General features: G+C 42.0%; 1 protein-coding gene across 2 annotated transcripts in view; it reads left to right on the top strand.

Annotated features, from left to right (window-relative positions):
- Positions 1-18753, top strand: part of phactr3b (phosphatase and actin regulator 3b) — a 60091-nt gene extending 41338 nt beyond the window's left edge. For both annotated transcript variants that reach the window (XM_085272987.1, XM_085272988.1), the window contains exons 9-13: positions 15428-15483; positions 16623-16684; positions 16832-16972; positions 17692-17768; positions 18177-18753. In XM_085272987.1, the coding sequence (XP_085129113.1) occupies positions 15428-15483; positions 16623-16684; positions 16832-16972; positions 17692-17768; positions 18177-18192 (352 nt within the window). In that variant the 3' untranslated portion in view covers positions 18193-18753. The remainder of the gene's footprint in view (positions 1-15427; positions 15484-16622; positions 16685-16831; positions 16973-17691; positions 17769-18176) is intronic.
- The last annotated feature ends 4362 nt before the right edge of the window (positions 18754-23115 follow it).

The raw sequence follows: 23115 nt of genomic DNA, 5'->3' as shown, positions 1-23115 counted from the left end.
GTGAGTCGGTTCCATAGACTGTCCTGTTAAAATGCTTCTCTTTATCGTAGGAATAATTTCTCCTTATAGGTACATTTTATTGTAACTAACCTGTTGTACTTGTATTAGGACTTAAGTTACACACGACTGTGGAGTGGGGAAATTTATGCCGGAGTGGTGTCTGAAACCCCAAACTGTGACCCACATCTGAACCCTCGAAGTGTAACTACACCTCAGTCGACGCCGCACGCGTCTGCTGTGATTCGCCTGTTCAGCGCCCTCGATACTTTTTCACCACCTTTTTTAAATTTATCAGTATAACAATCATCCTCTCAGCATAAGGAATAATAATCGATAAAATGTCAATATGAGCACCTTGAGGCAACTGTTGTTGTGATTTGTGATGTAAATAAAGTTGAATTGAATTGAAAGGAATCACAAATGTAACAGTAGATGTGAGGGAATGTACGAAAGACCGGGGAAAAACCTCCCAGCATTTTATTAATTTCTGTCATGGCTGGCATAGCTATAAACACTCAGAGCGGCCACATACTAATTAACACATAATTAACCGGCAGTGCCTTAAATGACATCAGCCACTTGTGTAGGTTACATCAGCAGGATCTACAAAGCTTCCCTGCAGAAGTCCAAGTCAGGCCTTAATAGAAGCATACCCAAGATAGCTGAAACCCTCATCTAGCTCAGCTAGTTCTGGCTGAGCAAAACTAACAAGTTGATGACCATGAAAATAAAATTGCACCTTTAATTTGCAATGTGCAAAAACCAGTGGGTGACGTCACAATTGGCTACATCAATCTTTTATATGCAGTTTATGATTCAAATGAGACATTGAGCCAAAAGCAGGCATAGTAAAGTACATCGTGTCATTTTAAACAAAGAGCCAGCTGGGTGTAAAGCCTTCTTTTTCAGATGTGCAAAAGTTATCTGCGGGTAAAAATCTGCAGTTGAATTATACTGACATGAAGATCAGAGAGCTGGCTGTGACCTCAAAACAGATCATCCATGAAAAAAAGAGTCAAAGCGCAGGAAGTGCACGCATCGAGAAGAAAGGGGAAGCCACTGGTGTACTTGAAAAATAAATAGAGCACAAGACGATGACAGAAAAATCCTTTGAGCTGTGAAGACGGACACCAAAACGGCGACTTCGCTGCCAGTCTGTAGAGCTGTTGTGGTATGTGTCACAGTTCACAGGTTTTAGAAGACTTAAGCAGCAAAATTTCAGAAAATATCAAAAGATGTACAGCTCGAGGTCGAGCAGAGAGAGTCCAACTCACAAAGTGGAATTTGCCGAATATTAGAGGAAAGCTTTATGTGGGTGCCGCCATCCAGACTCCATAAAATTTACATGTTATTTTGCTGCTTTTGGGACTAGCTGAGCCTAACGGCAGCATTCAGAGACGTACTCATGTGTTGTGTCTGCTTATGTACTGAGGATTTCTCTGATCTCAGTGGCTGACCTCTGATTTACAGACAGACAGACAGTGATTTAACACATACCAATGCAACCTCAGCTTTTATCAGTGACAAACCTGGAAGGTCTTACACAACTGCAGTAACAAACAGCCAATAAAGGCAGCTGCTTTATGGTAAAAAGAGAAGCACTTTCCCCAAAGGTGATACTGCTTGCTTAAGCAGTGTCATACTCATGGTCGAGTGCGCTCTGCTTGCCCGTCTGCCTGCAGAGAGCTCTGTTGGCCGATGGAGGCAGTGTAGAAAGTGTTCCAGCCAGTCTGTGGGCCACGCTCAGTTGTGCTGTTGTTCTGTCATCCAGCCTCACAGGAGAGCGAAGTTATAACATTCAACTAGCTAAAGTGAGACTTGGGTGTTAAAAACAGTGGAAGCACTGTCTGCACCCTGGCTGAAATGTCCCTTTATGTATTGATTGAGGTAATCTTCAATTCCAGATGGACTGTAACAAGTGTCCCATCCAAGCCATTAAGTGCCTGCAGTTTTGCTGTGTTTGCAGGCTTTCTCACAGGTGCTGCCTCGCTCAGCTCTGACCCAGACTGGCTGGTCAACAAGACTCATCTACATGAACTGAGTCAGGGCTGCGGGCAGCTGAGGCGTGCCATTGTTTAGATTAACAGAACCGTATGTTTGTCTGCGAGCGTCTCCGTCCCGCTGACCACGGGCTTCTGGCACAGGACGTGATGAGTCTCTCCCTCCCAACAGCGGTAAACAAACGCTGATTCGGCCTCTCCCGTGCCTGCTCTTGAAACACCCATCCTGCACCGGTGATTTTGTCCGCGATGAGTGAATCACACTTAATGTGTCGCATTGAGTGAGTCGTGCTGAATCAAACAGAGCTGTGTTTGTGGAGGTGGCTGAGCACTGCGTGTCCTGGTTAAAGCTGTGAAGGGCCTTGGGAGGCACAGCTGTTTGTGCAACATCAGGAACAGAACAGCCTTCGTTAGGGACAGAGAACAATCAGTTGTTCTCACCTTGAGTCATCTGCAGAGCAGCAGCACACATGACAGACAGCTGCACGTTGCCCTGAGCTGATCCAGTCAACATTTTAAAGTGGCTTTGTCCCGAATTTAAATGTGATTTTTAGATATTTTTTTCAAATTGTTTTTATAAAGTAGGTTTTGCTTGTGTAAAAAGGGACGTATCCTAGAAGTCAACACTGCATTTTCAGAAATGCAATACAGTACGGATGTAAGGAGTAAGGAGGTGCTGCAGAACTGCACTACACATTTTGACAGGTTTGAGAAGCAAACATTATTCAGCAATGCATAGATGAAGCCGAGGTGATAGCAATGTGCTAAGCTGTTTGCAGAGAGAATTTAATGGTTTCATCAGTATTTACAACAGAGACAGAAGTTTGAATTATCTGCAATCCTGCAGTTTTGGCATGTTTGTGGTCTAAATACTAGAGGCTCAGCCAGGACGGCAATATAGCCTTAAAACTACGTCACGATATTTCATGGAAACTTGTGATAACAGTATTTCACACGATATTAAAAATAAATCTGGAACATTTTATCATGACTGCAGTGTGCAAGCAGCAGCATTTAATAGTGCTAACAGTGAAAAATGAAACAACATAAAAGATCTTTTGATTCAACTTTTCAGTCAGCTGCATGTGACAGACTACCTGATGAACGTGACTCTTTAGAAACAAGGTTCCAGCAGCATCGTTGTAGTGTAATAGCAGGGACACAGCATTGTATCCAGTGACACTGCAAAGGTAGGACATTAGTAAAAAAAGTAGCCTAGTTAGTGTTTTCCCTGGAAATAGTTTTATTGTAACCACAGTAAAGTAACCATGAAATTCTTTTTACCTGGAACGTTGAGTCTTGGATCGAACTTTCTAACCAGTCGATTGCAGCCCTGCTTTTCTGCGGTTACGTATAGGCCACACACTATATGTCCTGATATATGACGTGAAAATGGCGAGTGCTCCAGCGAGGTTCTGTTGAGTAATTTGATTACATTTGGATCACAAATCAGTACCTCCTTATTCCTTCACAGCCTGGTTGTTCTCAACAGTTTGCTCTTTGAGGCCTGACCTCTTGTACTTAAACCACCTTCACACTGTTGAAGTTTTTCCCTTTTTAGATCCTAATGCTTCAGTCACATGAGGGACAACAGCGATTGAAGACTGTGAAGTTTTGCAACAGTGTGCAGTTAACTTGCAGTCATGTTCCCTCGGTTGCTTCAGAGATGTTGATCAGTAGATTCAGATCAGATTCAGAGTCCAGACAAAACATCTTCAATTTAAACCTCGTAAATTCAGAAATTCCTCCTCAAATAGTGACGGAGTTTAACTGCAAAATGACTTAGGCACTCGCCAGCTTTGCTTTAATATAGGAATATATCCAGAATGCAGTCAGTTAGCAACCAGCTGAGTTGAGACCCCAGCTGCAAACAGTTGCAGACCAGTTGCACTTATTGGCGCAGACAGACTCAGATTGACTGCGATTTGTTGGCAGGCTGTGTTTACAAATGAAACTGCAAGTATTTGCAAACCTTCGCCACTCTGTCTGACAGTGACTGCCTTCAGATTGTAATTGTTTGGAGACGGGTTCCTTCTCGCCACATGAACTGTGCAATCTGTTTGTGATCAAAAGTGGTCACCCAGAAGTTGGAGTTGAAGGCAGCTACTTGCTGTCAGTTATTAAATGCAATCACCAGGCAACCATTGAGGTTTTTTGCTTTCTTTTTTCATAGCTGTTCTATTTTTACTCTGGTGTGATAGAACCATAAATTGCCATTGGAGGCAGACACACTGCTCTAAGACTTGTTTGGGTTTGTGTTGTTGTTGTTGTGTGTGCTAGGAAATGTAAATGCATGATGTAGCTATAGCATTCATATCATGACACTTTGTTTATCACTTAAAGATTTCCACCCTAGTGAAGAAATTCAGAGCACTTTGGCAAAACCAGACTAATTCCTCATGCCAGATTCTTTAGGAAACACTGTTCACACTGTTATTGGGAAATATTCAGGTTGGATTAATGTGTCTAGATATCAGAAACCTATCTGTAGCCATTGCTGTGTTAACAATATACTTTTCATACTTTTAGCATTTGTCCACACACTGCTGTTCTCTGTGTCGCCCTCCTTAGGTTTTACTTGCAGCACTTTGGATTCTCCTGCTCTGATTGTGACGCCATTGCTGAATTTTTCTTGGCAACCGATGCAAAAGATGCACAAATCTGATTTGAGTAGCACGAGCATCAGGGCTGAAATGCAGTTTAATCTAACTGGAGTCACATTAAACCACCTCAAAATGTTTTTGTTTTTATAACTAAAAATTTTATAGCTGCTTTGTAAATATATACATTGGCAAATGTTGTAAGATTAAACAAATAGCAGGCTGCAGAACTTATGTCAGTAATCTAGCTTGGTGTTTGAATGTTTCCTACCAACATGCAAGTCATTACTGATATATTGTTTTCATACCAGCTTTGTAAACAGGCAGAGTGTAAAGCAGATCCAAGCAGTAGAAGTGGTGCAACTTTGAGTCACCTATCTGTGGGAGAAAACAGATAGACCCGGGGATTCCCGAAATAGTTCCTCCCACTTCACAGCTCTGTTCCTTTACACATATGCTTTTTGGAGGAATGCATTAACTACATTATGGCGGTTTCAATCCAGTTAAGAAACTCTGCATTGCTGTTAAGCATCGTAGGAGGCTCATTAAGTCACGAAACAGTGTCAGACTGACAACCCTGAATCAGGATTGTTGTCTTTAAAGACAGTCAGCACAGAATGTGTGAGAGCATTGTTGTATTTTCATGTGTGCTGTGATGCAACACATGCACTGATATTCACCGAAGCGCACAGACCATGTTGCATTGATTTGCATTACTTAAGCACGGCGCTCTGCAGCAGAATGCAGAGCAGCAGGCTGGCCCAGGATAGCAGAAGGGAACCCTCTTTCTAAATTTAGCTCTCAGTGGCGAAATGCTGCAGCGGCACCCATAATCAATGGCCTGTCTACGTCAGAGCCCAGCTTCGCTTTCCTTTAACCCGGGCCCCGCAGATAAATAGATTGTGCTTTCTCTGCTGGTCATTTCTCTCTGATCAAACTGACACCATTGCCCTCTGTGTTGTTCTATTTTTGGAGAGCAGACCACAGTTTACTGCATGACCTGCACCTCTGTCCTGTGTCCTGTGCAGGCTTTTATGCAGGCACCCTCAGCCTGTGCCCTCAGCTGAGGACATCATTGCTTACATAAATGTGACTCTGTAAACACTTCTTTTATCATACTGCTGAGATTGTGCTGCAGCCCTTCTGCAGACCGTGTAAGGTCATGAGAGGGTAGTGATCATGCATCTGATGACTTAGTAAAAAGTGCCTGAAGCGTCAGTGACCTGAATTCCCTGCGGGAGTGTTTTGCTGCTTTTAGGAGGGCGAGTTTTTACATCCATTGTTTGTTTGTGTGCACCTGTGATGTGACTGGCCCTGGAGCTGACCATGCAGGAAAAGGCAGTAATGTATATGTGCACAATAATGTTCATGGGGGATAAACAGATGGACTGCGTTCATCTGCCTAATCCAGATGTGAAAAGAGAGGGGTGGATCTCACTAAGAACCACTGCACAGATGCACAGATATGGTAGTAACTTACCCATCACAGGCTCCTACCTTCAAACCATACTCTGCTTTATTTACTCTGCGGAGCTTTGACCCGGCACCTCCAATACAATCCAGATATTAGAACCATTTTTCTTATTCATTCAATATATCGATTAGACTTGCACTTTGATTATATTGTTTGATTATGAATAAGGATGATTTACTATTAGCAAAAACATGTATTTAGCACTCTGTATCACTCTAAACGTAAAAGGCTGGAAGTTCTTTTACCCTCTGTGTGGGATCGCAGGTCTATTAATCAGAAGGTTGGTGGGTTGCCACAGCGGCATGTTTGATTTGTCACAGTTTTACACCGGATGCAACTTCAGAGGGGATTTGTGTCTCCAGCTGGAATCAATAAGAAAATGCCTTTCTGCTGCAGTGAGTTCGAACACGTCATTTACTGTGTCGAGATCCAAAGGTCAAAGAAGACAAACCACTATCTGAAACAACAGACTGACCCCATCACTGTTGGATGCTCTCGCCTTCCTGACTTCCAGGGTTCAGTGTACACGCGTACAACTAGTTAAACTATCAAGATGAGCTGACATAACAAGATTATATCAATGAACGTGACTGCTTCTTATAAAAACACTTCTTGTCTTTGCAATTCAAATTTGTGCTGAAATAATTTAGCACAGCAGTATTAACCTCCTCAGCCATGCTCGTTAGCTCAGCTAACAGGATTATTTCTGCTGTGGGGTCATCCTCAGTGAAAATGTCTGTGGAGATAAAACTCCACTCAGCACGCCTGCTCTCTTTGGGGTATTTCAAATTAAGAGTTATGCTAAAGGAAGAGGAAGGCAGAAGGAAGGAAGACACAGCAGTAGCAGTAATGGTGATGATGACAGGAGCCCACTCAGTATCTGCCTCCTTCTGCAGAGCCACAGAGAAACCAATAATTGGATATTTGTGGCACAGAGACCAATTTCTGCTGACACCACATCTCACTGTGTGAAGTAGGATGGAGTAACTAAGCACAGCTGCTGTGCAGAACTGCTATAAATAGCTCTACTGGCCACACAGCAGCTGACTGCAAGACAACAGTGTTATCATTCAGGAATCCCAGTGCTGGGAGTTTCAAGTACACCTCATTTCCACAGTGTATTTATTATCTATCTGTGATCACTTTAGTGGGCAATCATTACACTCGGACAGAGCTAGAGTCCACAAAGTAAAGAAAGACAAGCGTTCGAGTGCCAGAGCTGAGAAAGCTGGGCTTAATTTAATCATTCCACTGACATAAAAGGATTTCCTTTCAAATGATATCACCATGTGCTGCATTTGACACAATAGCAGTTTCCAGGCAACCGAGGCTGTCAGATGGCAGCAGGCTGCTCTTCCTTGCAGCTGAGAAAACTTTCAGTTTTATAATCTGTTTCAGCCGACATGAAATATTAATGATTGCTTTCCTTGGGTTTCCCCCCTCACTCCTATTCTTTTTTTTTTCTGTCCTGCAGGCAAGAAAAAAAAAAGTTTGCTTGGTAAAAAGATTACTTTCCCAGAAGCAGAAGTGTGTGAGTCTTGAGGACTTTCACAGCAGCGGAGAGTGCAGTCGACAAAAGCAAGGCCTGCTGCTTTGTTGTGCAGTGTACGTGATGCAAAAAAAACATTTCCAGCAGTTCCAAATGTCCAAACCTCAGGAAAGAAAAATAACACGAGTATCTAATCAACGTAATAACTGCTAATAAGTGTGACCAGTCACTCTTCTTTTATCTGCTCTTATCTCGTTTGGGACTGTTTGACCTGCAAAAGATAAGATGTTTTATTCACTGGAGCAAATTTTCTGCTGAACTGTGCAGACAATGTCATCAAGTGTCCTTTGTCCTCTAGACCTGTCCTTGTTGGTGTATAGAAATCACATGATGCTATAGTTGTTTTTGTAACAAGCTGTTTCATATTTAAACAGCAAGCTGTTTTTATGTCATGACATGAATTCCTTGTTAATATTATCATAACACAGGACTGCATGTATGATAGTAGAAGTAAGGATTCAGTCGAAGCCTAAATACAGGAGGGCACCAAAGAGCTGTGTCTAACATTAGCTAGCCACATGTTATCGTTATAATAGTAAAGCAGATAAAGGTGTAGAAGCAAAATGAAGGGAGTGCAAATGTTATACCAAAAACTTTCAATTTACAAAACAGCTTCTTAAAAAAGTGAATTTGCATAGAATTCAGACTCTGCAGCAACATGTGGACGTTGGGCCAAAATGGACGTTGCATTCTTGAGTCACTCGATTGATTCAATGACTCTACGTCTCTTTGTTTGGCCGAAGTCTGTAACTTTTGGATATTGGCTACAACCTGTTATGGTGGAGTTCCAGAAATTCCTCTATGCAGGAATAACCCTGCCTGTTTCATCAGTTGTGCGTGCAGAGAATATTGTAGCAGGTGTTATGGTGCCCATGCGTCCAGTCAGCACAGAGTGCTCAAGGAATTTAGACGACAAACAGCCGTATTTCTACACTGCACGGAGAAATGACAAACTAAACAAGAACCCGTGTGATCTACCAGAGGTTGGCCTGCGTGGTGAAGCACACAGAAACTCAGGGTTTCCTGATGACAATAATAATAACTTTATTTGTGTAGCAGTTTTTAAAGCACACAGTTATCAAGTGCTTCACAGTTTAGATGAAAACATACATGGAGTGTACCTTACATTTGTTTCTACGTGCATACTTCCATACATACATTAGATGTGAACTCTAGCCAGCAAATAATGTGGGAAACGTGAAGGAAACATGAACCTGTTTAAAGAAAGCACTGAGGAAGGCTGTTCTAAAATATAGATGCAACAGCCTCACGGCGTAGAACAATCCACAGACTCAGATCTGATGGCTGGAGATGAATAAGGTGTAGAATAAGATCTCAGCAGCAGCCTGGGTTCACAGCAGATGAATTTATCTTGATTGCAAGGAGTTTGATGTAATAACTGACCTCTGTAGACGCGACAGCAGGAGTAAACACAAGATCTTCATTTTTGACAGGATTGAGAATGAGGCCATTTTACGGCATTCATTTAGTAATAGCAATAAAGCATTCTCTAAGGTAGGAGAGGCTGCTAAGTGTTGTTAGGCCTAACAGACAAATAGAGCTGTGTATCCTCAGCATAGCAATGGTGGGAGATGCTTTCGAAGCTCTTAGTTCAATTCAATTTTATTTATATAGCGCCAAATCACAACAGTGGTTGCCTCAAGGCGCTTTATATTGTAAGGGACCTCCAGTTATACAAATAATATGAATAAATACACAAGACAGCAGTAATACATAAAATGAAAAAAGCAGTGGTCCAAAGAACGACACATGAGGGACCCCATATACAAGAGGAGCAGAAGACGACATATTTATTAATATGGCTTCTGAATGTCAGTAGAGTAAAAACCGTTTGAGAGCAGCGACAGAGATGCCAACCCGGTGTTTAAGTGATGATGTATGAACTCTGCTTCTGGGTCCAAACTACTCTGCGTTTATTAAGGTTGTTGTCTTTTTAACATGTTTTAATGCTATTTCATCTGAACAAGCCCCCTAAAAAAATTAATTAATTACATTTTTTTTTGTTTTGTTTTTTTTAAAGGCAGTGATCACTGTCAGTCTGTCAGCAGTATATTAGTGACTAACCTCTTATTGTGGATGGATTATCTCAGTTGTTCTCCTGACTGAAGTTTGGTCCGTTTATAGCATCGGGAACCCTCTCGTCAACTTTTATCAGTGCTGTGGAAAATATGAAAAATTTGGAGGAGGTTGATTAGTGAATTGGCCAGTGATAATTAACACTTCCTACCATCGCTCCCATAATCAGACTACTTGACCTCTCCTCAAACTCCAGAAATCAGACCCCATTACCACATTACACCACAGTGTATGGTTTGAAAATAAAGAACCCTGGTCAACTTTACAGAGTAAAAAGCCAGCTGACCCACCCTCCTCGAGCCATCGCTTTAGTTTTGTAGTCAGCTGAGGTGTTAAAAAATGAAGCCAGTGTGTAGTTCTCGTTTTTGTGGTTTCACACGAGGGACTCTTTTCTCAGAATGTGCCCCTCCGGTTTCTATTTGTGTCTTTATAGTGAGCAGCATCACAGCCGGGCATCACTCCAGTTACAGGGCTGGAGTTGGCAGATACTGTAAAACAGTTGGGTAGACGTAAGCACCGGATGACACAGCCTGCACATATATGGCATAAAGCGAAATCCTCAAATTACATGTTGTCACCACTGTAGACCGTCCCTGTCCCACAAGCAGTAATTAACGTTATACAATGGCTTTTCCCCCCTCTAGAGTTCTAGCTGTGAGAACCCTCTCATTGAAATGCCAAAAGTCTGAAAGCCTTTGCACCCACTCTGATCACTGGTTGATTTTCTTTTCAGCCTCACGCCAAATTAGGGTTAGATCGCTGACGATCAAAGATGTAACATACAGCTATTTTTATTTGCCTGTCACCCACTGCTACAACTGCAGCCATAGAGAATAGAGTGTAGTTGTTTTGTTACAGTCTGGCCTTTGTACATGCAGTATCTAGGACTGATTGTGGTCCTCAAGTTGACCGTTAGACTGGTCAATATGCAAACAGAATCAGAAATAGATTTTTACATCTGCTATGTTGACTAATGGATATCCATTGCTAAAGAAAACCAGATAAAGAATTTTAACCATGCTTGTAGTTAAGATGTCGGTGCGCTAGTTTTTCTATCACCACTCGTCTCGATGTTCCTTTACACTTATTTCATGGCTTGCTATGGCTGTGTCAGTATTATTTTGTCTCATGGACAGTGAAAACTTGGCAAAGACATTTATATTGTCTAAACTGTGATGTTTAAATGTTTCTTTTTAAGTTGGTTAAATGTGTTTGCCTTATTTAACTTTTCATCTAGCACCACATTCATGTCAATATTTACCTTTGTCTTTGATTGGCTGGACTTTGTTAATTTTAGCATGCTAAACTTTGCTAATTAGTGAAAAACACAGATTTGAATGTGATTTTGCAGATATCTGGTCTTAAACCAAAGTAAACATTAAACATGCTTTGTGAGCATGTTCACTTGCCGACATTAACTGCATTAACTTTTGATCACATGTGGACTTTCCAGGCTTAAGAAGGTCATGTCAGCTAGTGTATTCTTTCCTTCAACTGGTAATCACTTCAGTCACTTAGTTTAACCCTAATTTCTTTGCCCTTTTACATAACATCTACATTACACTTTACTATATATGGTCAGTTTATCTGTTGTGCCAACACCAGGTCACAGAATGCCACCAAAAAAAGCTCATGTTTCTATTGTCATGGCAGCTTCCTGCATTTACCACGAGTTGTTTATTGCAAACAGAGTACAACAATTTAAACAAGTAAAGGCTATCTGCTGACACATGTTCATATGTGTTTCGTGTCAAATCAGGATGCAACACATCCTGCAGGATGATTAGTCATTTTACAGGAAATGACAAGCTCTAAAATATCATCAAGAACACCTACAGAAGTTGTTGCGTACCTGTCACCATCAGTTTTGGTATCAACACGGAAGCTTTGCTACAAGGATCAGTTTGTCCCGTGTGAATCACAAGGCTCTTTGTTTTCATGTTTACACACCCGGGACCTGATCTGGGATAGTGAAATGATTGAGAATGAATTTAGTTTGGAAGGGTTTGGTTGATTTCATGCTGTTCTGCCTTCATTGTGAAAAGTGTATAGCCAATGTACAGTAACCTGTAGAGAGACTGAGCTATTATAAAATGGTTTCTTGCACACTGTGCTCCCAGCAGGTTGTTCAAAAGCGAGAAATCATCCTTCACTTGATCTGTGGACCTGAAGAAAAGGGCAAAGCCTTGGAGATCAACAACTGTCTAGATAAAGAATTGATTCTTGGTCTTGGAGTGTTTGAATGTCTCCCATTCATAGATCATCAATAGCACAGCAAGGCTTTGAGGAGAAAAATAACTTTACAAGCTAGTTGGTGGATGTTTGAATTATTTACTGGAGCTTTGCTCTAACGTGAATTAAGAGGTTATAGAGTTTCAGTTTGAAGTGATCTCAGTAATGGAATATACTGTTGACCAAACTAGGACCAACCTCAAAGTCGTTCATATTTGATGGACCTAGCAACAGAGAGAGAGTTATCCAGGTCAACATTTAAACACAACAGAGTCCTCCACAACCACGTTACATAAATATTGAGCTTCTGGTACAAAGAAGGTTCCTTTAGCAACAAGCCCCCACCTCCTCGGTCCCCAGGGCCATCCTGGGCTCACTCAGACTCCACATCCGAGCGTGGCACCGCTGTCCTTGGGCTCTCTCACTGAGGGGAAGGAGCGAGGGATTAGGACACACCTCAGTGGGCAGTAGCAGGCCGCCGCCTGGCCCGTGGCGCCTGACTCATCCCATTCTCCTCCACTTTTTATGGGCTGACATTCCCATCAGCCCCTGCTCTTACAGGCGGCTCATTGCTTTGACATGCTTGTGAGTTCTTCAACAAACAAGGAACTTTTACCTCTGCCCAAACAGAGTGGGCGAGCACTTGTGAAGCGCACATCGCTGCAGGAGTCTGTGACTAATAGCCCATTAGGATTTTTTGGCAAAATACAAAAACAGGCTGACTCACTCGTGCTTTTATGCAGCTTGCATTAAGTATTTGATTTTAATCCACTGCACCTAAATTTTCTAACGCAAAATACATCTGATACCCTTTCGCCTGCTGCAGCTCATATGACTTGCTCCGCGAACCAAGGGAAGTGCTGCTGACCTGAACGGTTTTGTGCCGCACGCCACACATCCAAGTACAGCTCCGCTCCATTTAGCACGCTGACTCCTTGCAGGCCTCCAGTGCCGCCGCGTCTGTGGTCCTGTATTGCTAGTCGTCTGAGATCCCAGTTACAGCTGACGCCATCACAGGACGGGCTTATTTTAGGCCTGCGCTACAAATGCTGCAGCTTGTGAAATTTTTCTGTTATTTGCTCGGTGCATTTTTTGGCCTCCACTTTTCCAGTTTCCTCACATTTTTTAAAGACTCAATGCACACCATGCTAAGATATACCACATTTTCAGCTAATATCTCATTGGGTTAAAAAATACTAGTTTATGCCTGTCAGACTGTGTTATCTGCGGCATTTTCCATAGATTCAGGTACAGAAATACAGAATGAATGATGTTTTTGAGACAGACTGATGGTTACAAAGTGTCTAAAGATACTGTTTAAAACTGATTCTTTGCTAAGTTGTCTGTTATGTGTAGACAAACATCGATTCATTCCTTGAGTCTGATGCCTTTTTTTTTATGGTTGAATGACTCATAGGTTAGTGTTAAGTTGGTAAACAAACAAAACCTCTGAAAATGGTCAAGTACAAGGATTTTTGCACAGTCCTACTCTGATACATACATGATGCATTTACCATGATACAGTAACAGCTACCCAACGCACTCAAAACAGAATTTGAAAGTAATCACTGATTCATGTTTATGCCAGAGATCCCTGGTATTTACTGAACTTTGACTTAAGTTGGCTGCTTTTAATCGTTATATGATATGAATGACAGTTGAACTGGATTAAGGAGACGTGAAAACTGACTGCATCAGCTAGATTTCGATGTGTCTGTTGGAGGTGATAGGAGTACAGTATGTAAATGCTTGCTATGACTGTGCCGCACGGTGACTTATCTTCCCTCAGACAATCTTTGGTCAGCGATGGACTATTTTGTACACAAGTTGGGACAGCAGAGTTTAACCTTTTGCTAAATGAGGGAAGGTGCTTTTTCTCCGCGCAGTGTTCAGGATCACTTTGCATCACATTAGTGGCTGTAACTGCTGTTACATCTGGAATCTTTCCCCTCTGAGCAGCTGGACAGTCTGTTAATGCTGTCCTACATATGCAAAGAGCAGTAGAAGCCAACAAGGATTTCTTTTTAATACCTTGAGCCTATTTTGAAAGAACTAAATGTAAACAGAATCATAAAAAATGAACATTTTCTATGAATCTGTATATGTATAGGTGGCAGGGCGGAAATGTATGATAGAAGGGAATCATAAACATCAGATGATGTTGAATGGTGTAGAAATCTGAGTCTGTCAAACCGCTCAAAAGCTGCAAGGAATTAACACATGAGTACAGCTTGTATGTAGGGCTGAGCATCTGCCCACATGACTGCATTGTTAGTGCTGGACTGATTAGGCCAGTCAATTGCAGAACAGTTACTTATTTAATTAATTTATTGGAAAGAAAATGCCAAAAAATGTATTGCTTGGAGGTTGTCAACAGTGGGGATGTTTCCTTTGTCTTACATTTCTTTGCTGAAAATGAAAAAGTCTTAAGAAGTGGGCAGAACGCATAATTTTAGGATTTCAAATGGGGTTAAGCTTTCACGGTTTTCTGAAATTCTTGCGCTAAATAAATGTTTCTGGCCTGTCCTGCGCTCCCAACCGCTCTCTGAATTTGGTTCCGGAAGTTTCTTCCTGCTAAAAGGGAGTTTTTCCTTCCCAAGTGATTGCTCAGAGGGATTTTCTCTGTATGGCTGTAGCATCTTTACCTTACAAAAAATAAAACAGTTAATGAGAATAAACTAACAGATCTGCATTTTATAGCTTTTTTTGTCGTTAAAATGTCGTTACTAACGCGTATTTGGTCTGTCCATAAAAGAAAAAACCGCATTGTTAGTTGCTAAATTGTCCACTAAATTTTAGGCAGTAATTTTCTTTTTCCCCTTTTGTTATATATTTCTTCTAATCCCCCTCTTTCGTTGATGCTCCTCTACCACCCCATGTTAAATTCCTGGAAATGCCCCTGATCCTGTAAACGTGTTTCAATACAGAGCAGCTCGCTTCATCGCAGCCGTCTGTGTGTGTGCGTGTGTTGCGTGTGAGTGGGTACACAGGGAATCTCCTCCTCAGTCCCACCCCTTCACATTAGTAGTGAGCTAAAAAGGAGGCAGGCGGTGCTGCACCACTCTCAGTCCACTCAGCGCGCATCGCAGAGCTCTCTCCTCATCCCCCGAACGTCCGCGGGGACTCCACCGAGCAGCCAACCAGCGCTCCTCGCTCTCTAAACTCAGCGTCTGCTCGAGCAGCCTCCAAACGGAGCAGAGTCAGGGACAATCTCACATTATTTCCTTTCCACGGAGCTGCGAAACGCGGGGCCTGACTTTGAGTTCCCGATGTGGAGTTGTAATACTTCAAAGACCAAAACGAGCAGCGCGTCGGACTCGAGGTGGAACGCGTTTTGGATGCGCAGCTCTCGGCGCTCTGCGCACCGGCACAAGCGCGCCAAGTGCTAGTAGCAGTGAAAGGACTGAAAAGACTATTGACGGGTGCTGTGGGAGGAAAACATGGTCCAGAACGTAATTCTGGTGTTTTTCCGCAGGAGACTGAGCCAGAGGCCGGCAGTGGAGGAGCTGGAGAGCCGGAACATTTTGAAGCGTAAGTAAAGCGAGCATCCACGGAGCTTTCCACTCCCACTTCATGGCAGGCCTGCGTCTTAAAAAACGAAGTTTCTGATCCTAATTGTAATATTACAGTCAGGTGCTCCCGGAGTTTACATTGACTTAATGGTCCACTTCTTATTTATTTCAGACTTTGGGCGTTTCATATATCTTTAATACTACTTTAATAAGTTACTTTGGACTCTCATGCCACATGGACAAATAGATAATATTTTTAAATAAGTGGATAATGACGGAAAGCTTCATAATCAGTCATTACCCAATTTCCTTCGGGGTCAACCTTCAGGATCAATAAAGTTTTGAATTGAATTGAATTGAGAATGGCAGCTCTGCTTTTTGTTTGTAGGAGGCTGTAGTTATCATGGCCAAATTCTCTTTTTTCAGCAGATAACGGTCCCCCTCTGATTACACAGTGTCCACGTATTATGTGGAAATTGTTCCCGTGCAGTCCCAGTAATAAGAACATACTTCACTGTGGTTCTAACTGCATTTTTGCAGCAAGAAATTGTTTGATTGTAGCGCTCCAAGCAGTGGAATTAGTCCCGCTGCCCTGAAAGAACAGAACGCTTATGAAAGAGTGTGTGAGGAGACCTAGATTTTGTACATCTGTGTGTCTCTGAGCCACCTGTGAGCCCTCAACAGCTGCCCCTTTCTCTCCACACAGGGGCATGTGTTTAAGCCAAACAGCTAGCCCTTTGGCATGACACGCACTGTCTAGCACAGAACATTCAAAAAATTTTAATATTTGGAATCGTGTTTTCCTGTTGAATGAAAAAGAAAGAAATGCGCTCAGGTGCCAGCCCTGCTTTAAGCTGCCAGACTAGTTGACCAAAATTTCAAATGAAACGAGATTAAAAATAAATGAAGTGACATTGAGGGATCTCTGGGCCGTATAATAAAGATCAATCCTATTAGAGGCCTAATCTGCTCCAGTCTCGCTCTCTGACTGACTTGCATTCCTTCTCCTGAGCGCTGCTGCACGCTGGCTCACTAGGGGATATTGATTGCAAGGAGGATCAGACACACTGGCTCTGTTAATCACAGACAGATTACCTGAGCGTCTATCATTTTGCCTCATTTTTCACATCTAATGTTTGTCCTTTCATGTGTCAACAGAGAGAAATGACCAGACTGAGCAGGAGGAGAGGAGGGAGATCAAACAGCGGCTGAACAGAAAGGTAAGAATTTCCCATGTTTGGGTTCACCGCAGGAACCCCAACAGCACACTCACTGTTGCTTTATAAAAAATATTTAGCTTCTATCACCAATTCCATTGATTGCATGAATAAGCTGAAACCATTTGGTTGTTTTGTTTTGTTTTCCAGTTGAACCAGCGGCCGACGGTAGATGAGTTGCGGGACAGAAAGATCCTAATTCGTTTCAGCGACTATGTGGAAGTGGCCAAAGCTCAGGACTATGACAGGAGAGCCGACAAGCCCTGGACCAGACTGTCAGCTGCTGACAAGGTAGCTGAAACTTCTTCACTGTTGTTTTTTTTTTTTTTTTTTAAAGCACATAGTCTTTAAACGTCTCTTTTTTTTGTTGTTGTTTAATTGTTGTGTTGTCTCCTTTTTTGGAGGGTATTTATAAAAAAGATGATTTAGCATCCGGTATTTGATTGTTGGATGATTGCCAATCATTAGATCCTATTGGACAGTGTTTCTTCTTGACCCAATAAATATTCATAAATGTATAATTTGCAATTGGTTAATCCATCACATAATTCAGATCAATTCAAATTATTTATATGGCACCAAATCACAGTAACAGTTTCCTCAAGGTGCTTTAAACTGTAAAGTAACAACCTTCCAATAACAGAGAGCACACCAACAGTCACAACTATAAGTTGGCTCTTGGCAACAATGGGAAGGAAAAACTCCCTTTTAACAGGAAGAGAACCATACTCGGGCAGGGTCACCCAACTGTTGTGACTGGTAGGGGTGAGAGGAGGAAGATGGTTATATTGTTGCTCCTGGTTTCCCATTAATGCGCATTTATTTGCATTCAGTTTGGGCCACTTTCACTTTTTTTTTCACTTCCTAAAAACCCATGTAAGCTTATATAATCTGAGCCCAAACAACAGATGTTCCCCCCTAATTTGAGCTCCACCACCTGAGCGACCGCGTTTGGGTTTCGAGGGAGGGCACACCTGGGCTCACGCTTGATGTTGCTTTTGTTTTCGCAGGCGGCGATACGGAAGGAGCTGAACGAGTTCAAAAGCAACGAGATGGAAGTTCATTCTTCGAGCAAGCATCTGACAAGGTCAGTGTGTGAGCACGGCGTCACCGGTGCTTCCTTTCTTTATATTTATGCTAGCTTTACTGTTAGCGGACGGGGTTCGGTTTGACATTGTGCAAAGAATGGAAAGTGCATTATTCAACATCAATGAGTGCACACCCTGCAGAGTAGAGCTTAAATTTAGCTGCAGCCGGGGCCCTTGAGATGGGGGGGAAAAAATTTGCACCACCTCTTGGCTATAATGAATGTCCGCACATATTCAGCTTACGTTTTGCTTCTGTCAGGACTGTCTGTAGCTAAAAAAAAAAAGAATTAGCTGGGGTTGTGCTTACGCAAGACCCCATTTTTTTAAGTGCCCTGTCCATTTGGTAATAATAGGACTGTTGATTGATGAAACCATGCTCACTCTTTCCCCCCTTTTCTGCTTCGCAGGTTCCACCGGCCTTAGCAAGGTTTCTTCTGTGAAGAGTTGCTTAAATCTGGTTTCTTTAGTGAAGACCTTGCACAAAGTCTTCCATTGGCCTGCAGCCACTGGGTGTCCTGATATTTGGGTCCGTTGAACCTTTGGAGGCTATGTCTCTAGAAATGGATCTGCCAGCAGAAGGACAGGGGGGGGGGGCATGCAGCAAGCTCCACTTCTGCTCAGAAGACCATCTCCTTAACCCTCACTTCACCTCGTCAGCGGAGCAGGAAGAGCTGAGGTTGCGCATTCGCCATAATAAACAAAGCATTGACTTCTTTTTGTTTTTGTAAACGGACTCTTTTAAAAGACGCTCTTTTTTTGACACGGGAGGGGGGGCACGTGCATGTGACCGAGTCGACCAATCCCACTCCAGTATCAGTAGTCACATCCCCGAGCTGTGTCGGAGCTGATTCAGTTGATGATGATTTTCATATCGACAGTGTACATGTTCTTAAACAGAAACCTTGTCTGTGTACAAGATGAAAATCCCTTTGTAAGCACTATTTATTGTCTGCACAATACAGGCTTTCAAATTTGTAAAACAAACTCTCCTGGTCTTGTGTGTACATTGTGTGTGTTTCAGATCATATTTTAATTTCAAAAAGCACAAGAGATATGTGGGATATTTTAGAAATGTGATTCAAAGTTGTTTTTTTCCTCACAGAGGTCAGAATTAGGCTGACGGATGATAGCTGGCTACGGCTGATGAATGGGTTGTAATCCCCTAGATTTATGTCAGTTTTAGATTTATAACATTTGAGTGAAGTTCGTCTCATCACATCAGATGAAGCAGCAATTAGTTGGCAGAATGCAGGCAGTGACCTGTTTCTTATCCTCACGCTTTGTCATCCTCGCACAAATGGCTCTCTGTGCCGGGGACGTCATGTGGGTTTAAACTCCCTCGTGAAAACAAGCTCACCTGACTGCATTTGTCCAATTTGCAGCGAGCTGCTGATCTAATGAGCTTTAATGCGGCGACACAGGAACGGGAATAAGAACGAACCGTTGTGTCAAACCTGAATATTACATGACAAACGCATTAAAATGGTAGGCGAAGCAGGTGCAAGTGAGGTGAGTGAAAAGCCGCTTTCAGAGATTAGAAGCCTCTTACCTGATATTAAAAAATAATAATAAAAAAATAAACTAACCCTCCTAATGTAACATTTCAGTCAAGTGGAAATATCAGAGGCTGAAAAATAAAGCACTTCCTGCTGACCCTCTCACTGACTCTCAGGGAATAGAAGTGAACAGAGACAAAAGCTAAATGGCTAAAACGATTATTTATACCTGCGTCTAGAGTTTTAGTTCTTCCCAAATACATTATTGCTAATGTGTCCGAAATGTAAATACCACCTATTTCCTGCTGTTTTTCTTGCAAAAGCCAATTTTTCCCATTCTACTCTATCATTCTGCAATGCGTGCCGATTGGTCAGTTAAGGATTTACTTGAGGACACTGTCCCTTGATGACAACTATTTCCGTTTCCAAACTAGATGTTAAAAGCGTTGTTAAAGTATTTATTGTTAGGAGCTGGTTGCCGTGGTTGGGACTATCGGGGGACTTTAATCAAACTGGCAGATGCTGTGATGAAGTCCCTAATATTTACAGTATGGTATTTCACTACAGTTGAAAAATGGAGCTAGAACTGCCAGAAGAAAGAGGTTTACCCAAACAAATGTTTTTTCACCGTTTGGAACTATCTCACTAACATACTTTATGTAACAGGGGGTTTATAAAGCAGAGGTTCTTAAGTCTTCAGACGACCATGTTCATAGGCCCATCTTCAGCTATTAAATCACTACCTCACAACCTGCTACACAAAATGTCTGGTCTCTGTGGTTAGTTTCCCTCCTTAAGCGGTGGATGGATCAATCCAAAAATCGATAGTATCGAAGCCAACTCTTGTATTTATATTCAATCAATACTAGTGTGAAAGGATCAATACTTTTACTATCATCTAAGATCAATATGTAGACCACTGAATTGTGTTAAATTATTTTTCGGGGAGAGGGTGAGAAGACGCACAACAAACATGCACTATGAAAAATGTCTGAATCTTCTTGTGTTGACTGCCATGTCAATTTAATTTATATCCTATAGTAGGGCTGTGCGATATGACCAAAATCTCATATCCCGATATAAGACATCTATCGTCCGATAACGATATAAATCACAAAAATGTAACATTTTCTGTAAATTCTGTGAATCTCGGGCAGCTCGACTTGCGTGAAGTGTTTCCAGCTGCGCGTCATGTAGCTGGAGTCGAGTGTTTTAACCGATGCATGAAACGATACATTTTTAGACATAAGTTGTAACGGCCGCCGTTTTCATTGTGAGTATTTATTACACGGCGTGCTGCGGGGAAAAGCCTGTTCTAACGTTTGAGTCTAAGGTTTATTTTTTAGCACCTGGCGGCTCTTTTTTACTTCTCATCCGTAAACACTCTGCATCTTTCACGTGATTCAGTTTATTTTGAAAAGTCTCAACAGGATCTTGAGCTTTAATTTGAAAGGTTTAAGTGGAAAATAAACAAGCGGAAACGCGATGCTGTTACCGTCCCTGTTGCTAACGACAACACATAAAAACAAGCACTTGTCTGTCTGTAGTGTGGTTATATTAAATATAAGAGAAAGAGAGAACTTAAAGAAATTAATATAGCCACTACAGTGACCATCAAAATAATGAAAAAATATTGCCGTAAACAGTTTATTTTGCGACACCACGAAACGATAGCATAAAATGAAACGATAGATGTTTTTATATCATCATCCGATATATATGAACAGCCCTAGCCTATAGTACATTTAAACAACAGAAGCTGACCCAGTCCTTTAGAGACAGGCATGTTTACGACCCAGGTCTCAAAAACAAAACCCAGTTTAAGAATAAATGATGAGCTGAAAGATGTGCTTGTTGTGTTAACTAATTGTTGCAGAAAGTAAAAATCCCAGCGATTTAGTCGTTATTTAAACGTGTGAAGAAATTGCAAATTGATGATGATTCATCTCATAAGTCATGAGTCGTGACACTGCTCTCCCCTTAAACTGCCTTTACAGTGTAAAAGTATTGGTACCGGTATTTAGAGCGCTGGCCCTGTATTTACTTTATTTTGGATATACCCTCCATTTTTAAATGTAATGAATTTCTAACTTTAATGTTAACGTTAGAGGCGTGGCTAGTTTGACTGACAGATGTGCTAATCTGTCTGCTAACTGGAGCCTATGAACTACTGAGGTCAGTCCGCCAGCTCAAAGTTTCTGCTGCAGTTTAGGTGAGTGAATTTCTATTTCACAATTTTCTGTTACTTACCCCACACCTATAGTTTACAGATATAGCTAGCTAAATATAGTTTGCTAACTTAAGCTGTGGCTCTTGGGGCTTTTCTGGTACACTTCCGGTTCCAAAAAGCCAAGATGTCGGCATCAAAACACTGTCACTGTGACATAGAAAATGTTTTTCCCTTCTTTTTTTTTCCTTTATTGTTTCCGCTGAGGCTTCAAAACACGAGCAGTGGCTATGGGCACATTTTTCATACACACCGTGATCCGTGTCTTTCACCTCTCTGACATAAACATACACGTTATGAGTCACCGGCTTTTTCCTGGGAGGAGCAGATGGCAGGTGCACTATACTCAAGGACCTCTCGCTGTGTGTAGTAATGAAACACTGATGGTGGTGCAGTCCGGTCCAAACCTGTGGAGGTGCGTGGGAGGAGTAAGGGATGCTCTCGTAGGCATGTGGGGATATCCTGACTTCCGGAGTGTCCCTCAGATGGCTGAAGTCCAGCGGCAAACACACATGGTGAACATATGCTTTGCAGCTTGTAGCCAAGGGTAAGCGTGACGACTATCTGCTCCTGAAACAGTCAAATGTTGTCATGTGTTGGAGCTCGCTTACCCGGAAGCTGCTATTTTCAACCACGCAGTTGCGTCTGTAGAAGCAATCTGAGGAAATCAATCACATGATGAACACTAAAAATAAACTGCTATTACAAGTTACACAACTCCTTTATCTCAGAAAACATACATTTCTTCCTGACTTTTTGATGTTACATTAATTATTTGAATCCTAACGAATCCATAAATTTTTACATTTCAGTCAAAGCCAGTCTACAAAGCGAACGTCAGCACCGATCATCATGCAGGCTCCTAATATGGTGTCTTCTTATATAACTACCGACAACAAGCGCAAGATGACGGCCCAAAAATAAAGCCAGAGCGCTGGAAGGCTGCATTCAAGTGTGTCTCAACAACAGCAACACCACACTGGCACAACAGCTATTCAATTCAGTTCAGTTCAATTCAATTTATTTATTTAGTGCTAAATCACAACTGTCACCTCAAGGCGCTTTATACTGTAAGGTAAATCCCCTACAGTAAACAAAGAAAACAGAGAAAAAAACCAACAATTATATGACCCTATGAGCAAGCCCTTTGGTGACAGTGGGAAGGAAAAACTCCCTTTTAACAGGAAGGAACCTCCAGCAGAACCAGGCTTAGGAAGGGGTGGCCATCTGCCCTGACTGGTTGGGGTGAGGGCATAAATAGATGAAGACAGGATGAAGATGTGCTCTGGTTTCGGCTAATGGACTATAAATGAGAAAGGGGAAAGCGATGAAAAAGTGGTAACATAGAGCAGCGGTCCCCAACCCCCGAGCCACGGACCAGTTTGGTAGCGGGCCGCGAGAGTTGAGGCTCGGGTGTGAAATTTATGGTTTTATGTTTTTTTTATGTAGACTGGAGCCTTCAAGTTTATATTGTTAAATGGAAATTATGAGACAATGTTTTCACATTGTTTTAAGGAGAAACATGAAAGTAACGTATTGAATAGTATAAAAATGATTTTCTCCTGGAAATAATACTGCATTACTTTTACAAAAAGTGTTCTGTATAATATGTGTAAAACTTCA

The sequence above is a fragment of the Mchenga conophoros genome, linkage group LG5 (assembly GCF_057382185.1).
Source record: "Mchenga conophoros isolate Kocher_MC1m ecotype Shallow Benthic linkage group LG5, M_conophoros_male_GT1.1, whole genome shotgun sequence".
Classification (NCBI taxonomy): domain Eukaryota; kingdom Metazoa; phylum Chordata; class Actinopteri; order Cichliformes; family Cichlidae; genus Mchenga; species Mchenga conophoros.
This window is presented reverse-complemented; position numbering and strand designations above follow the sequence as displayed.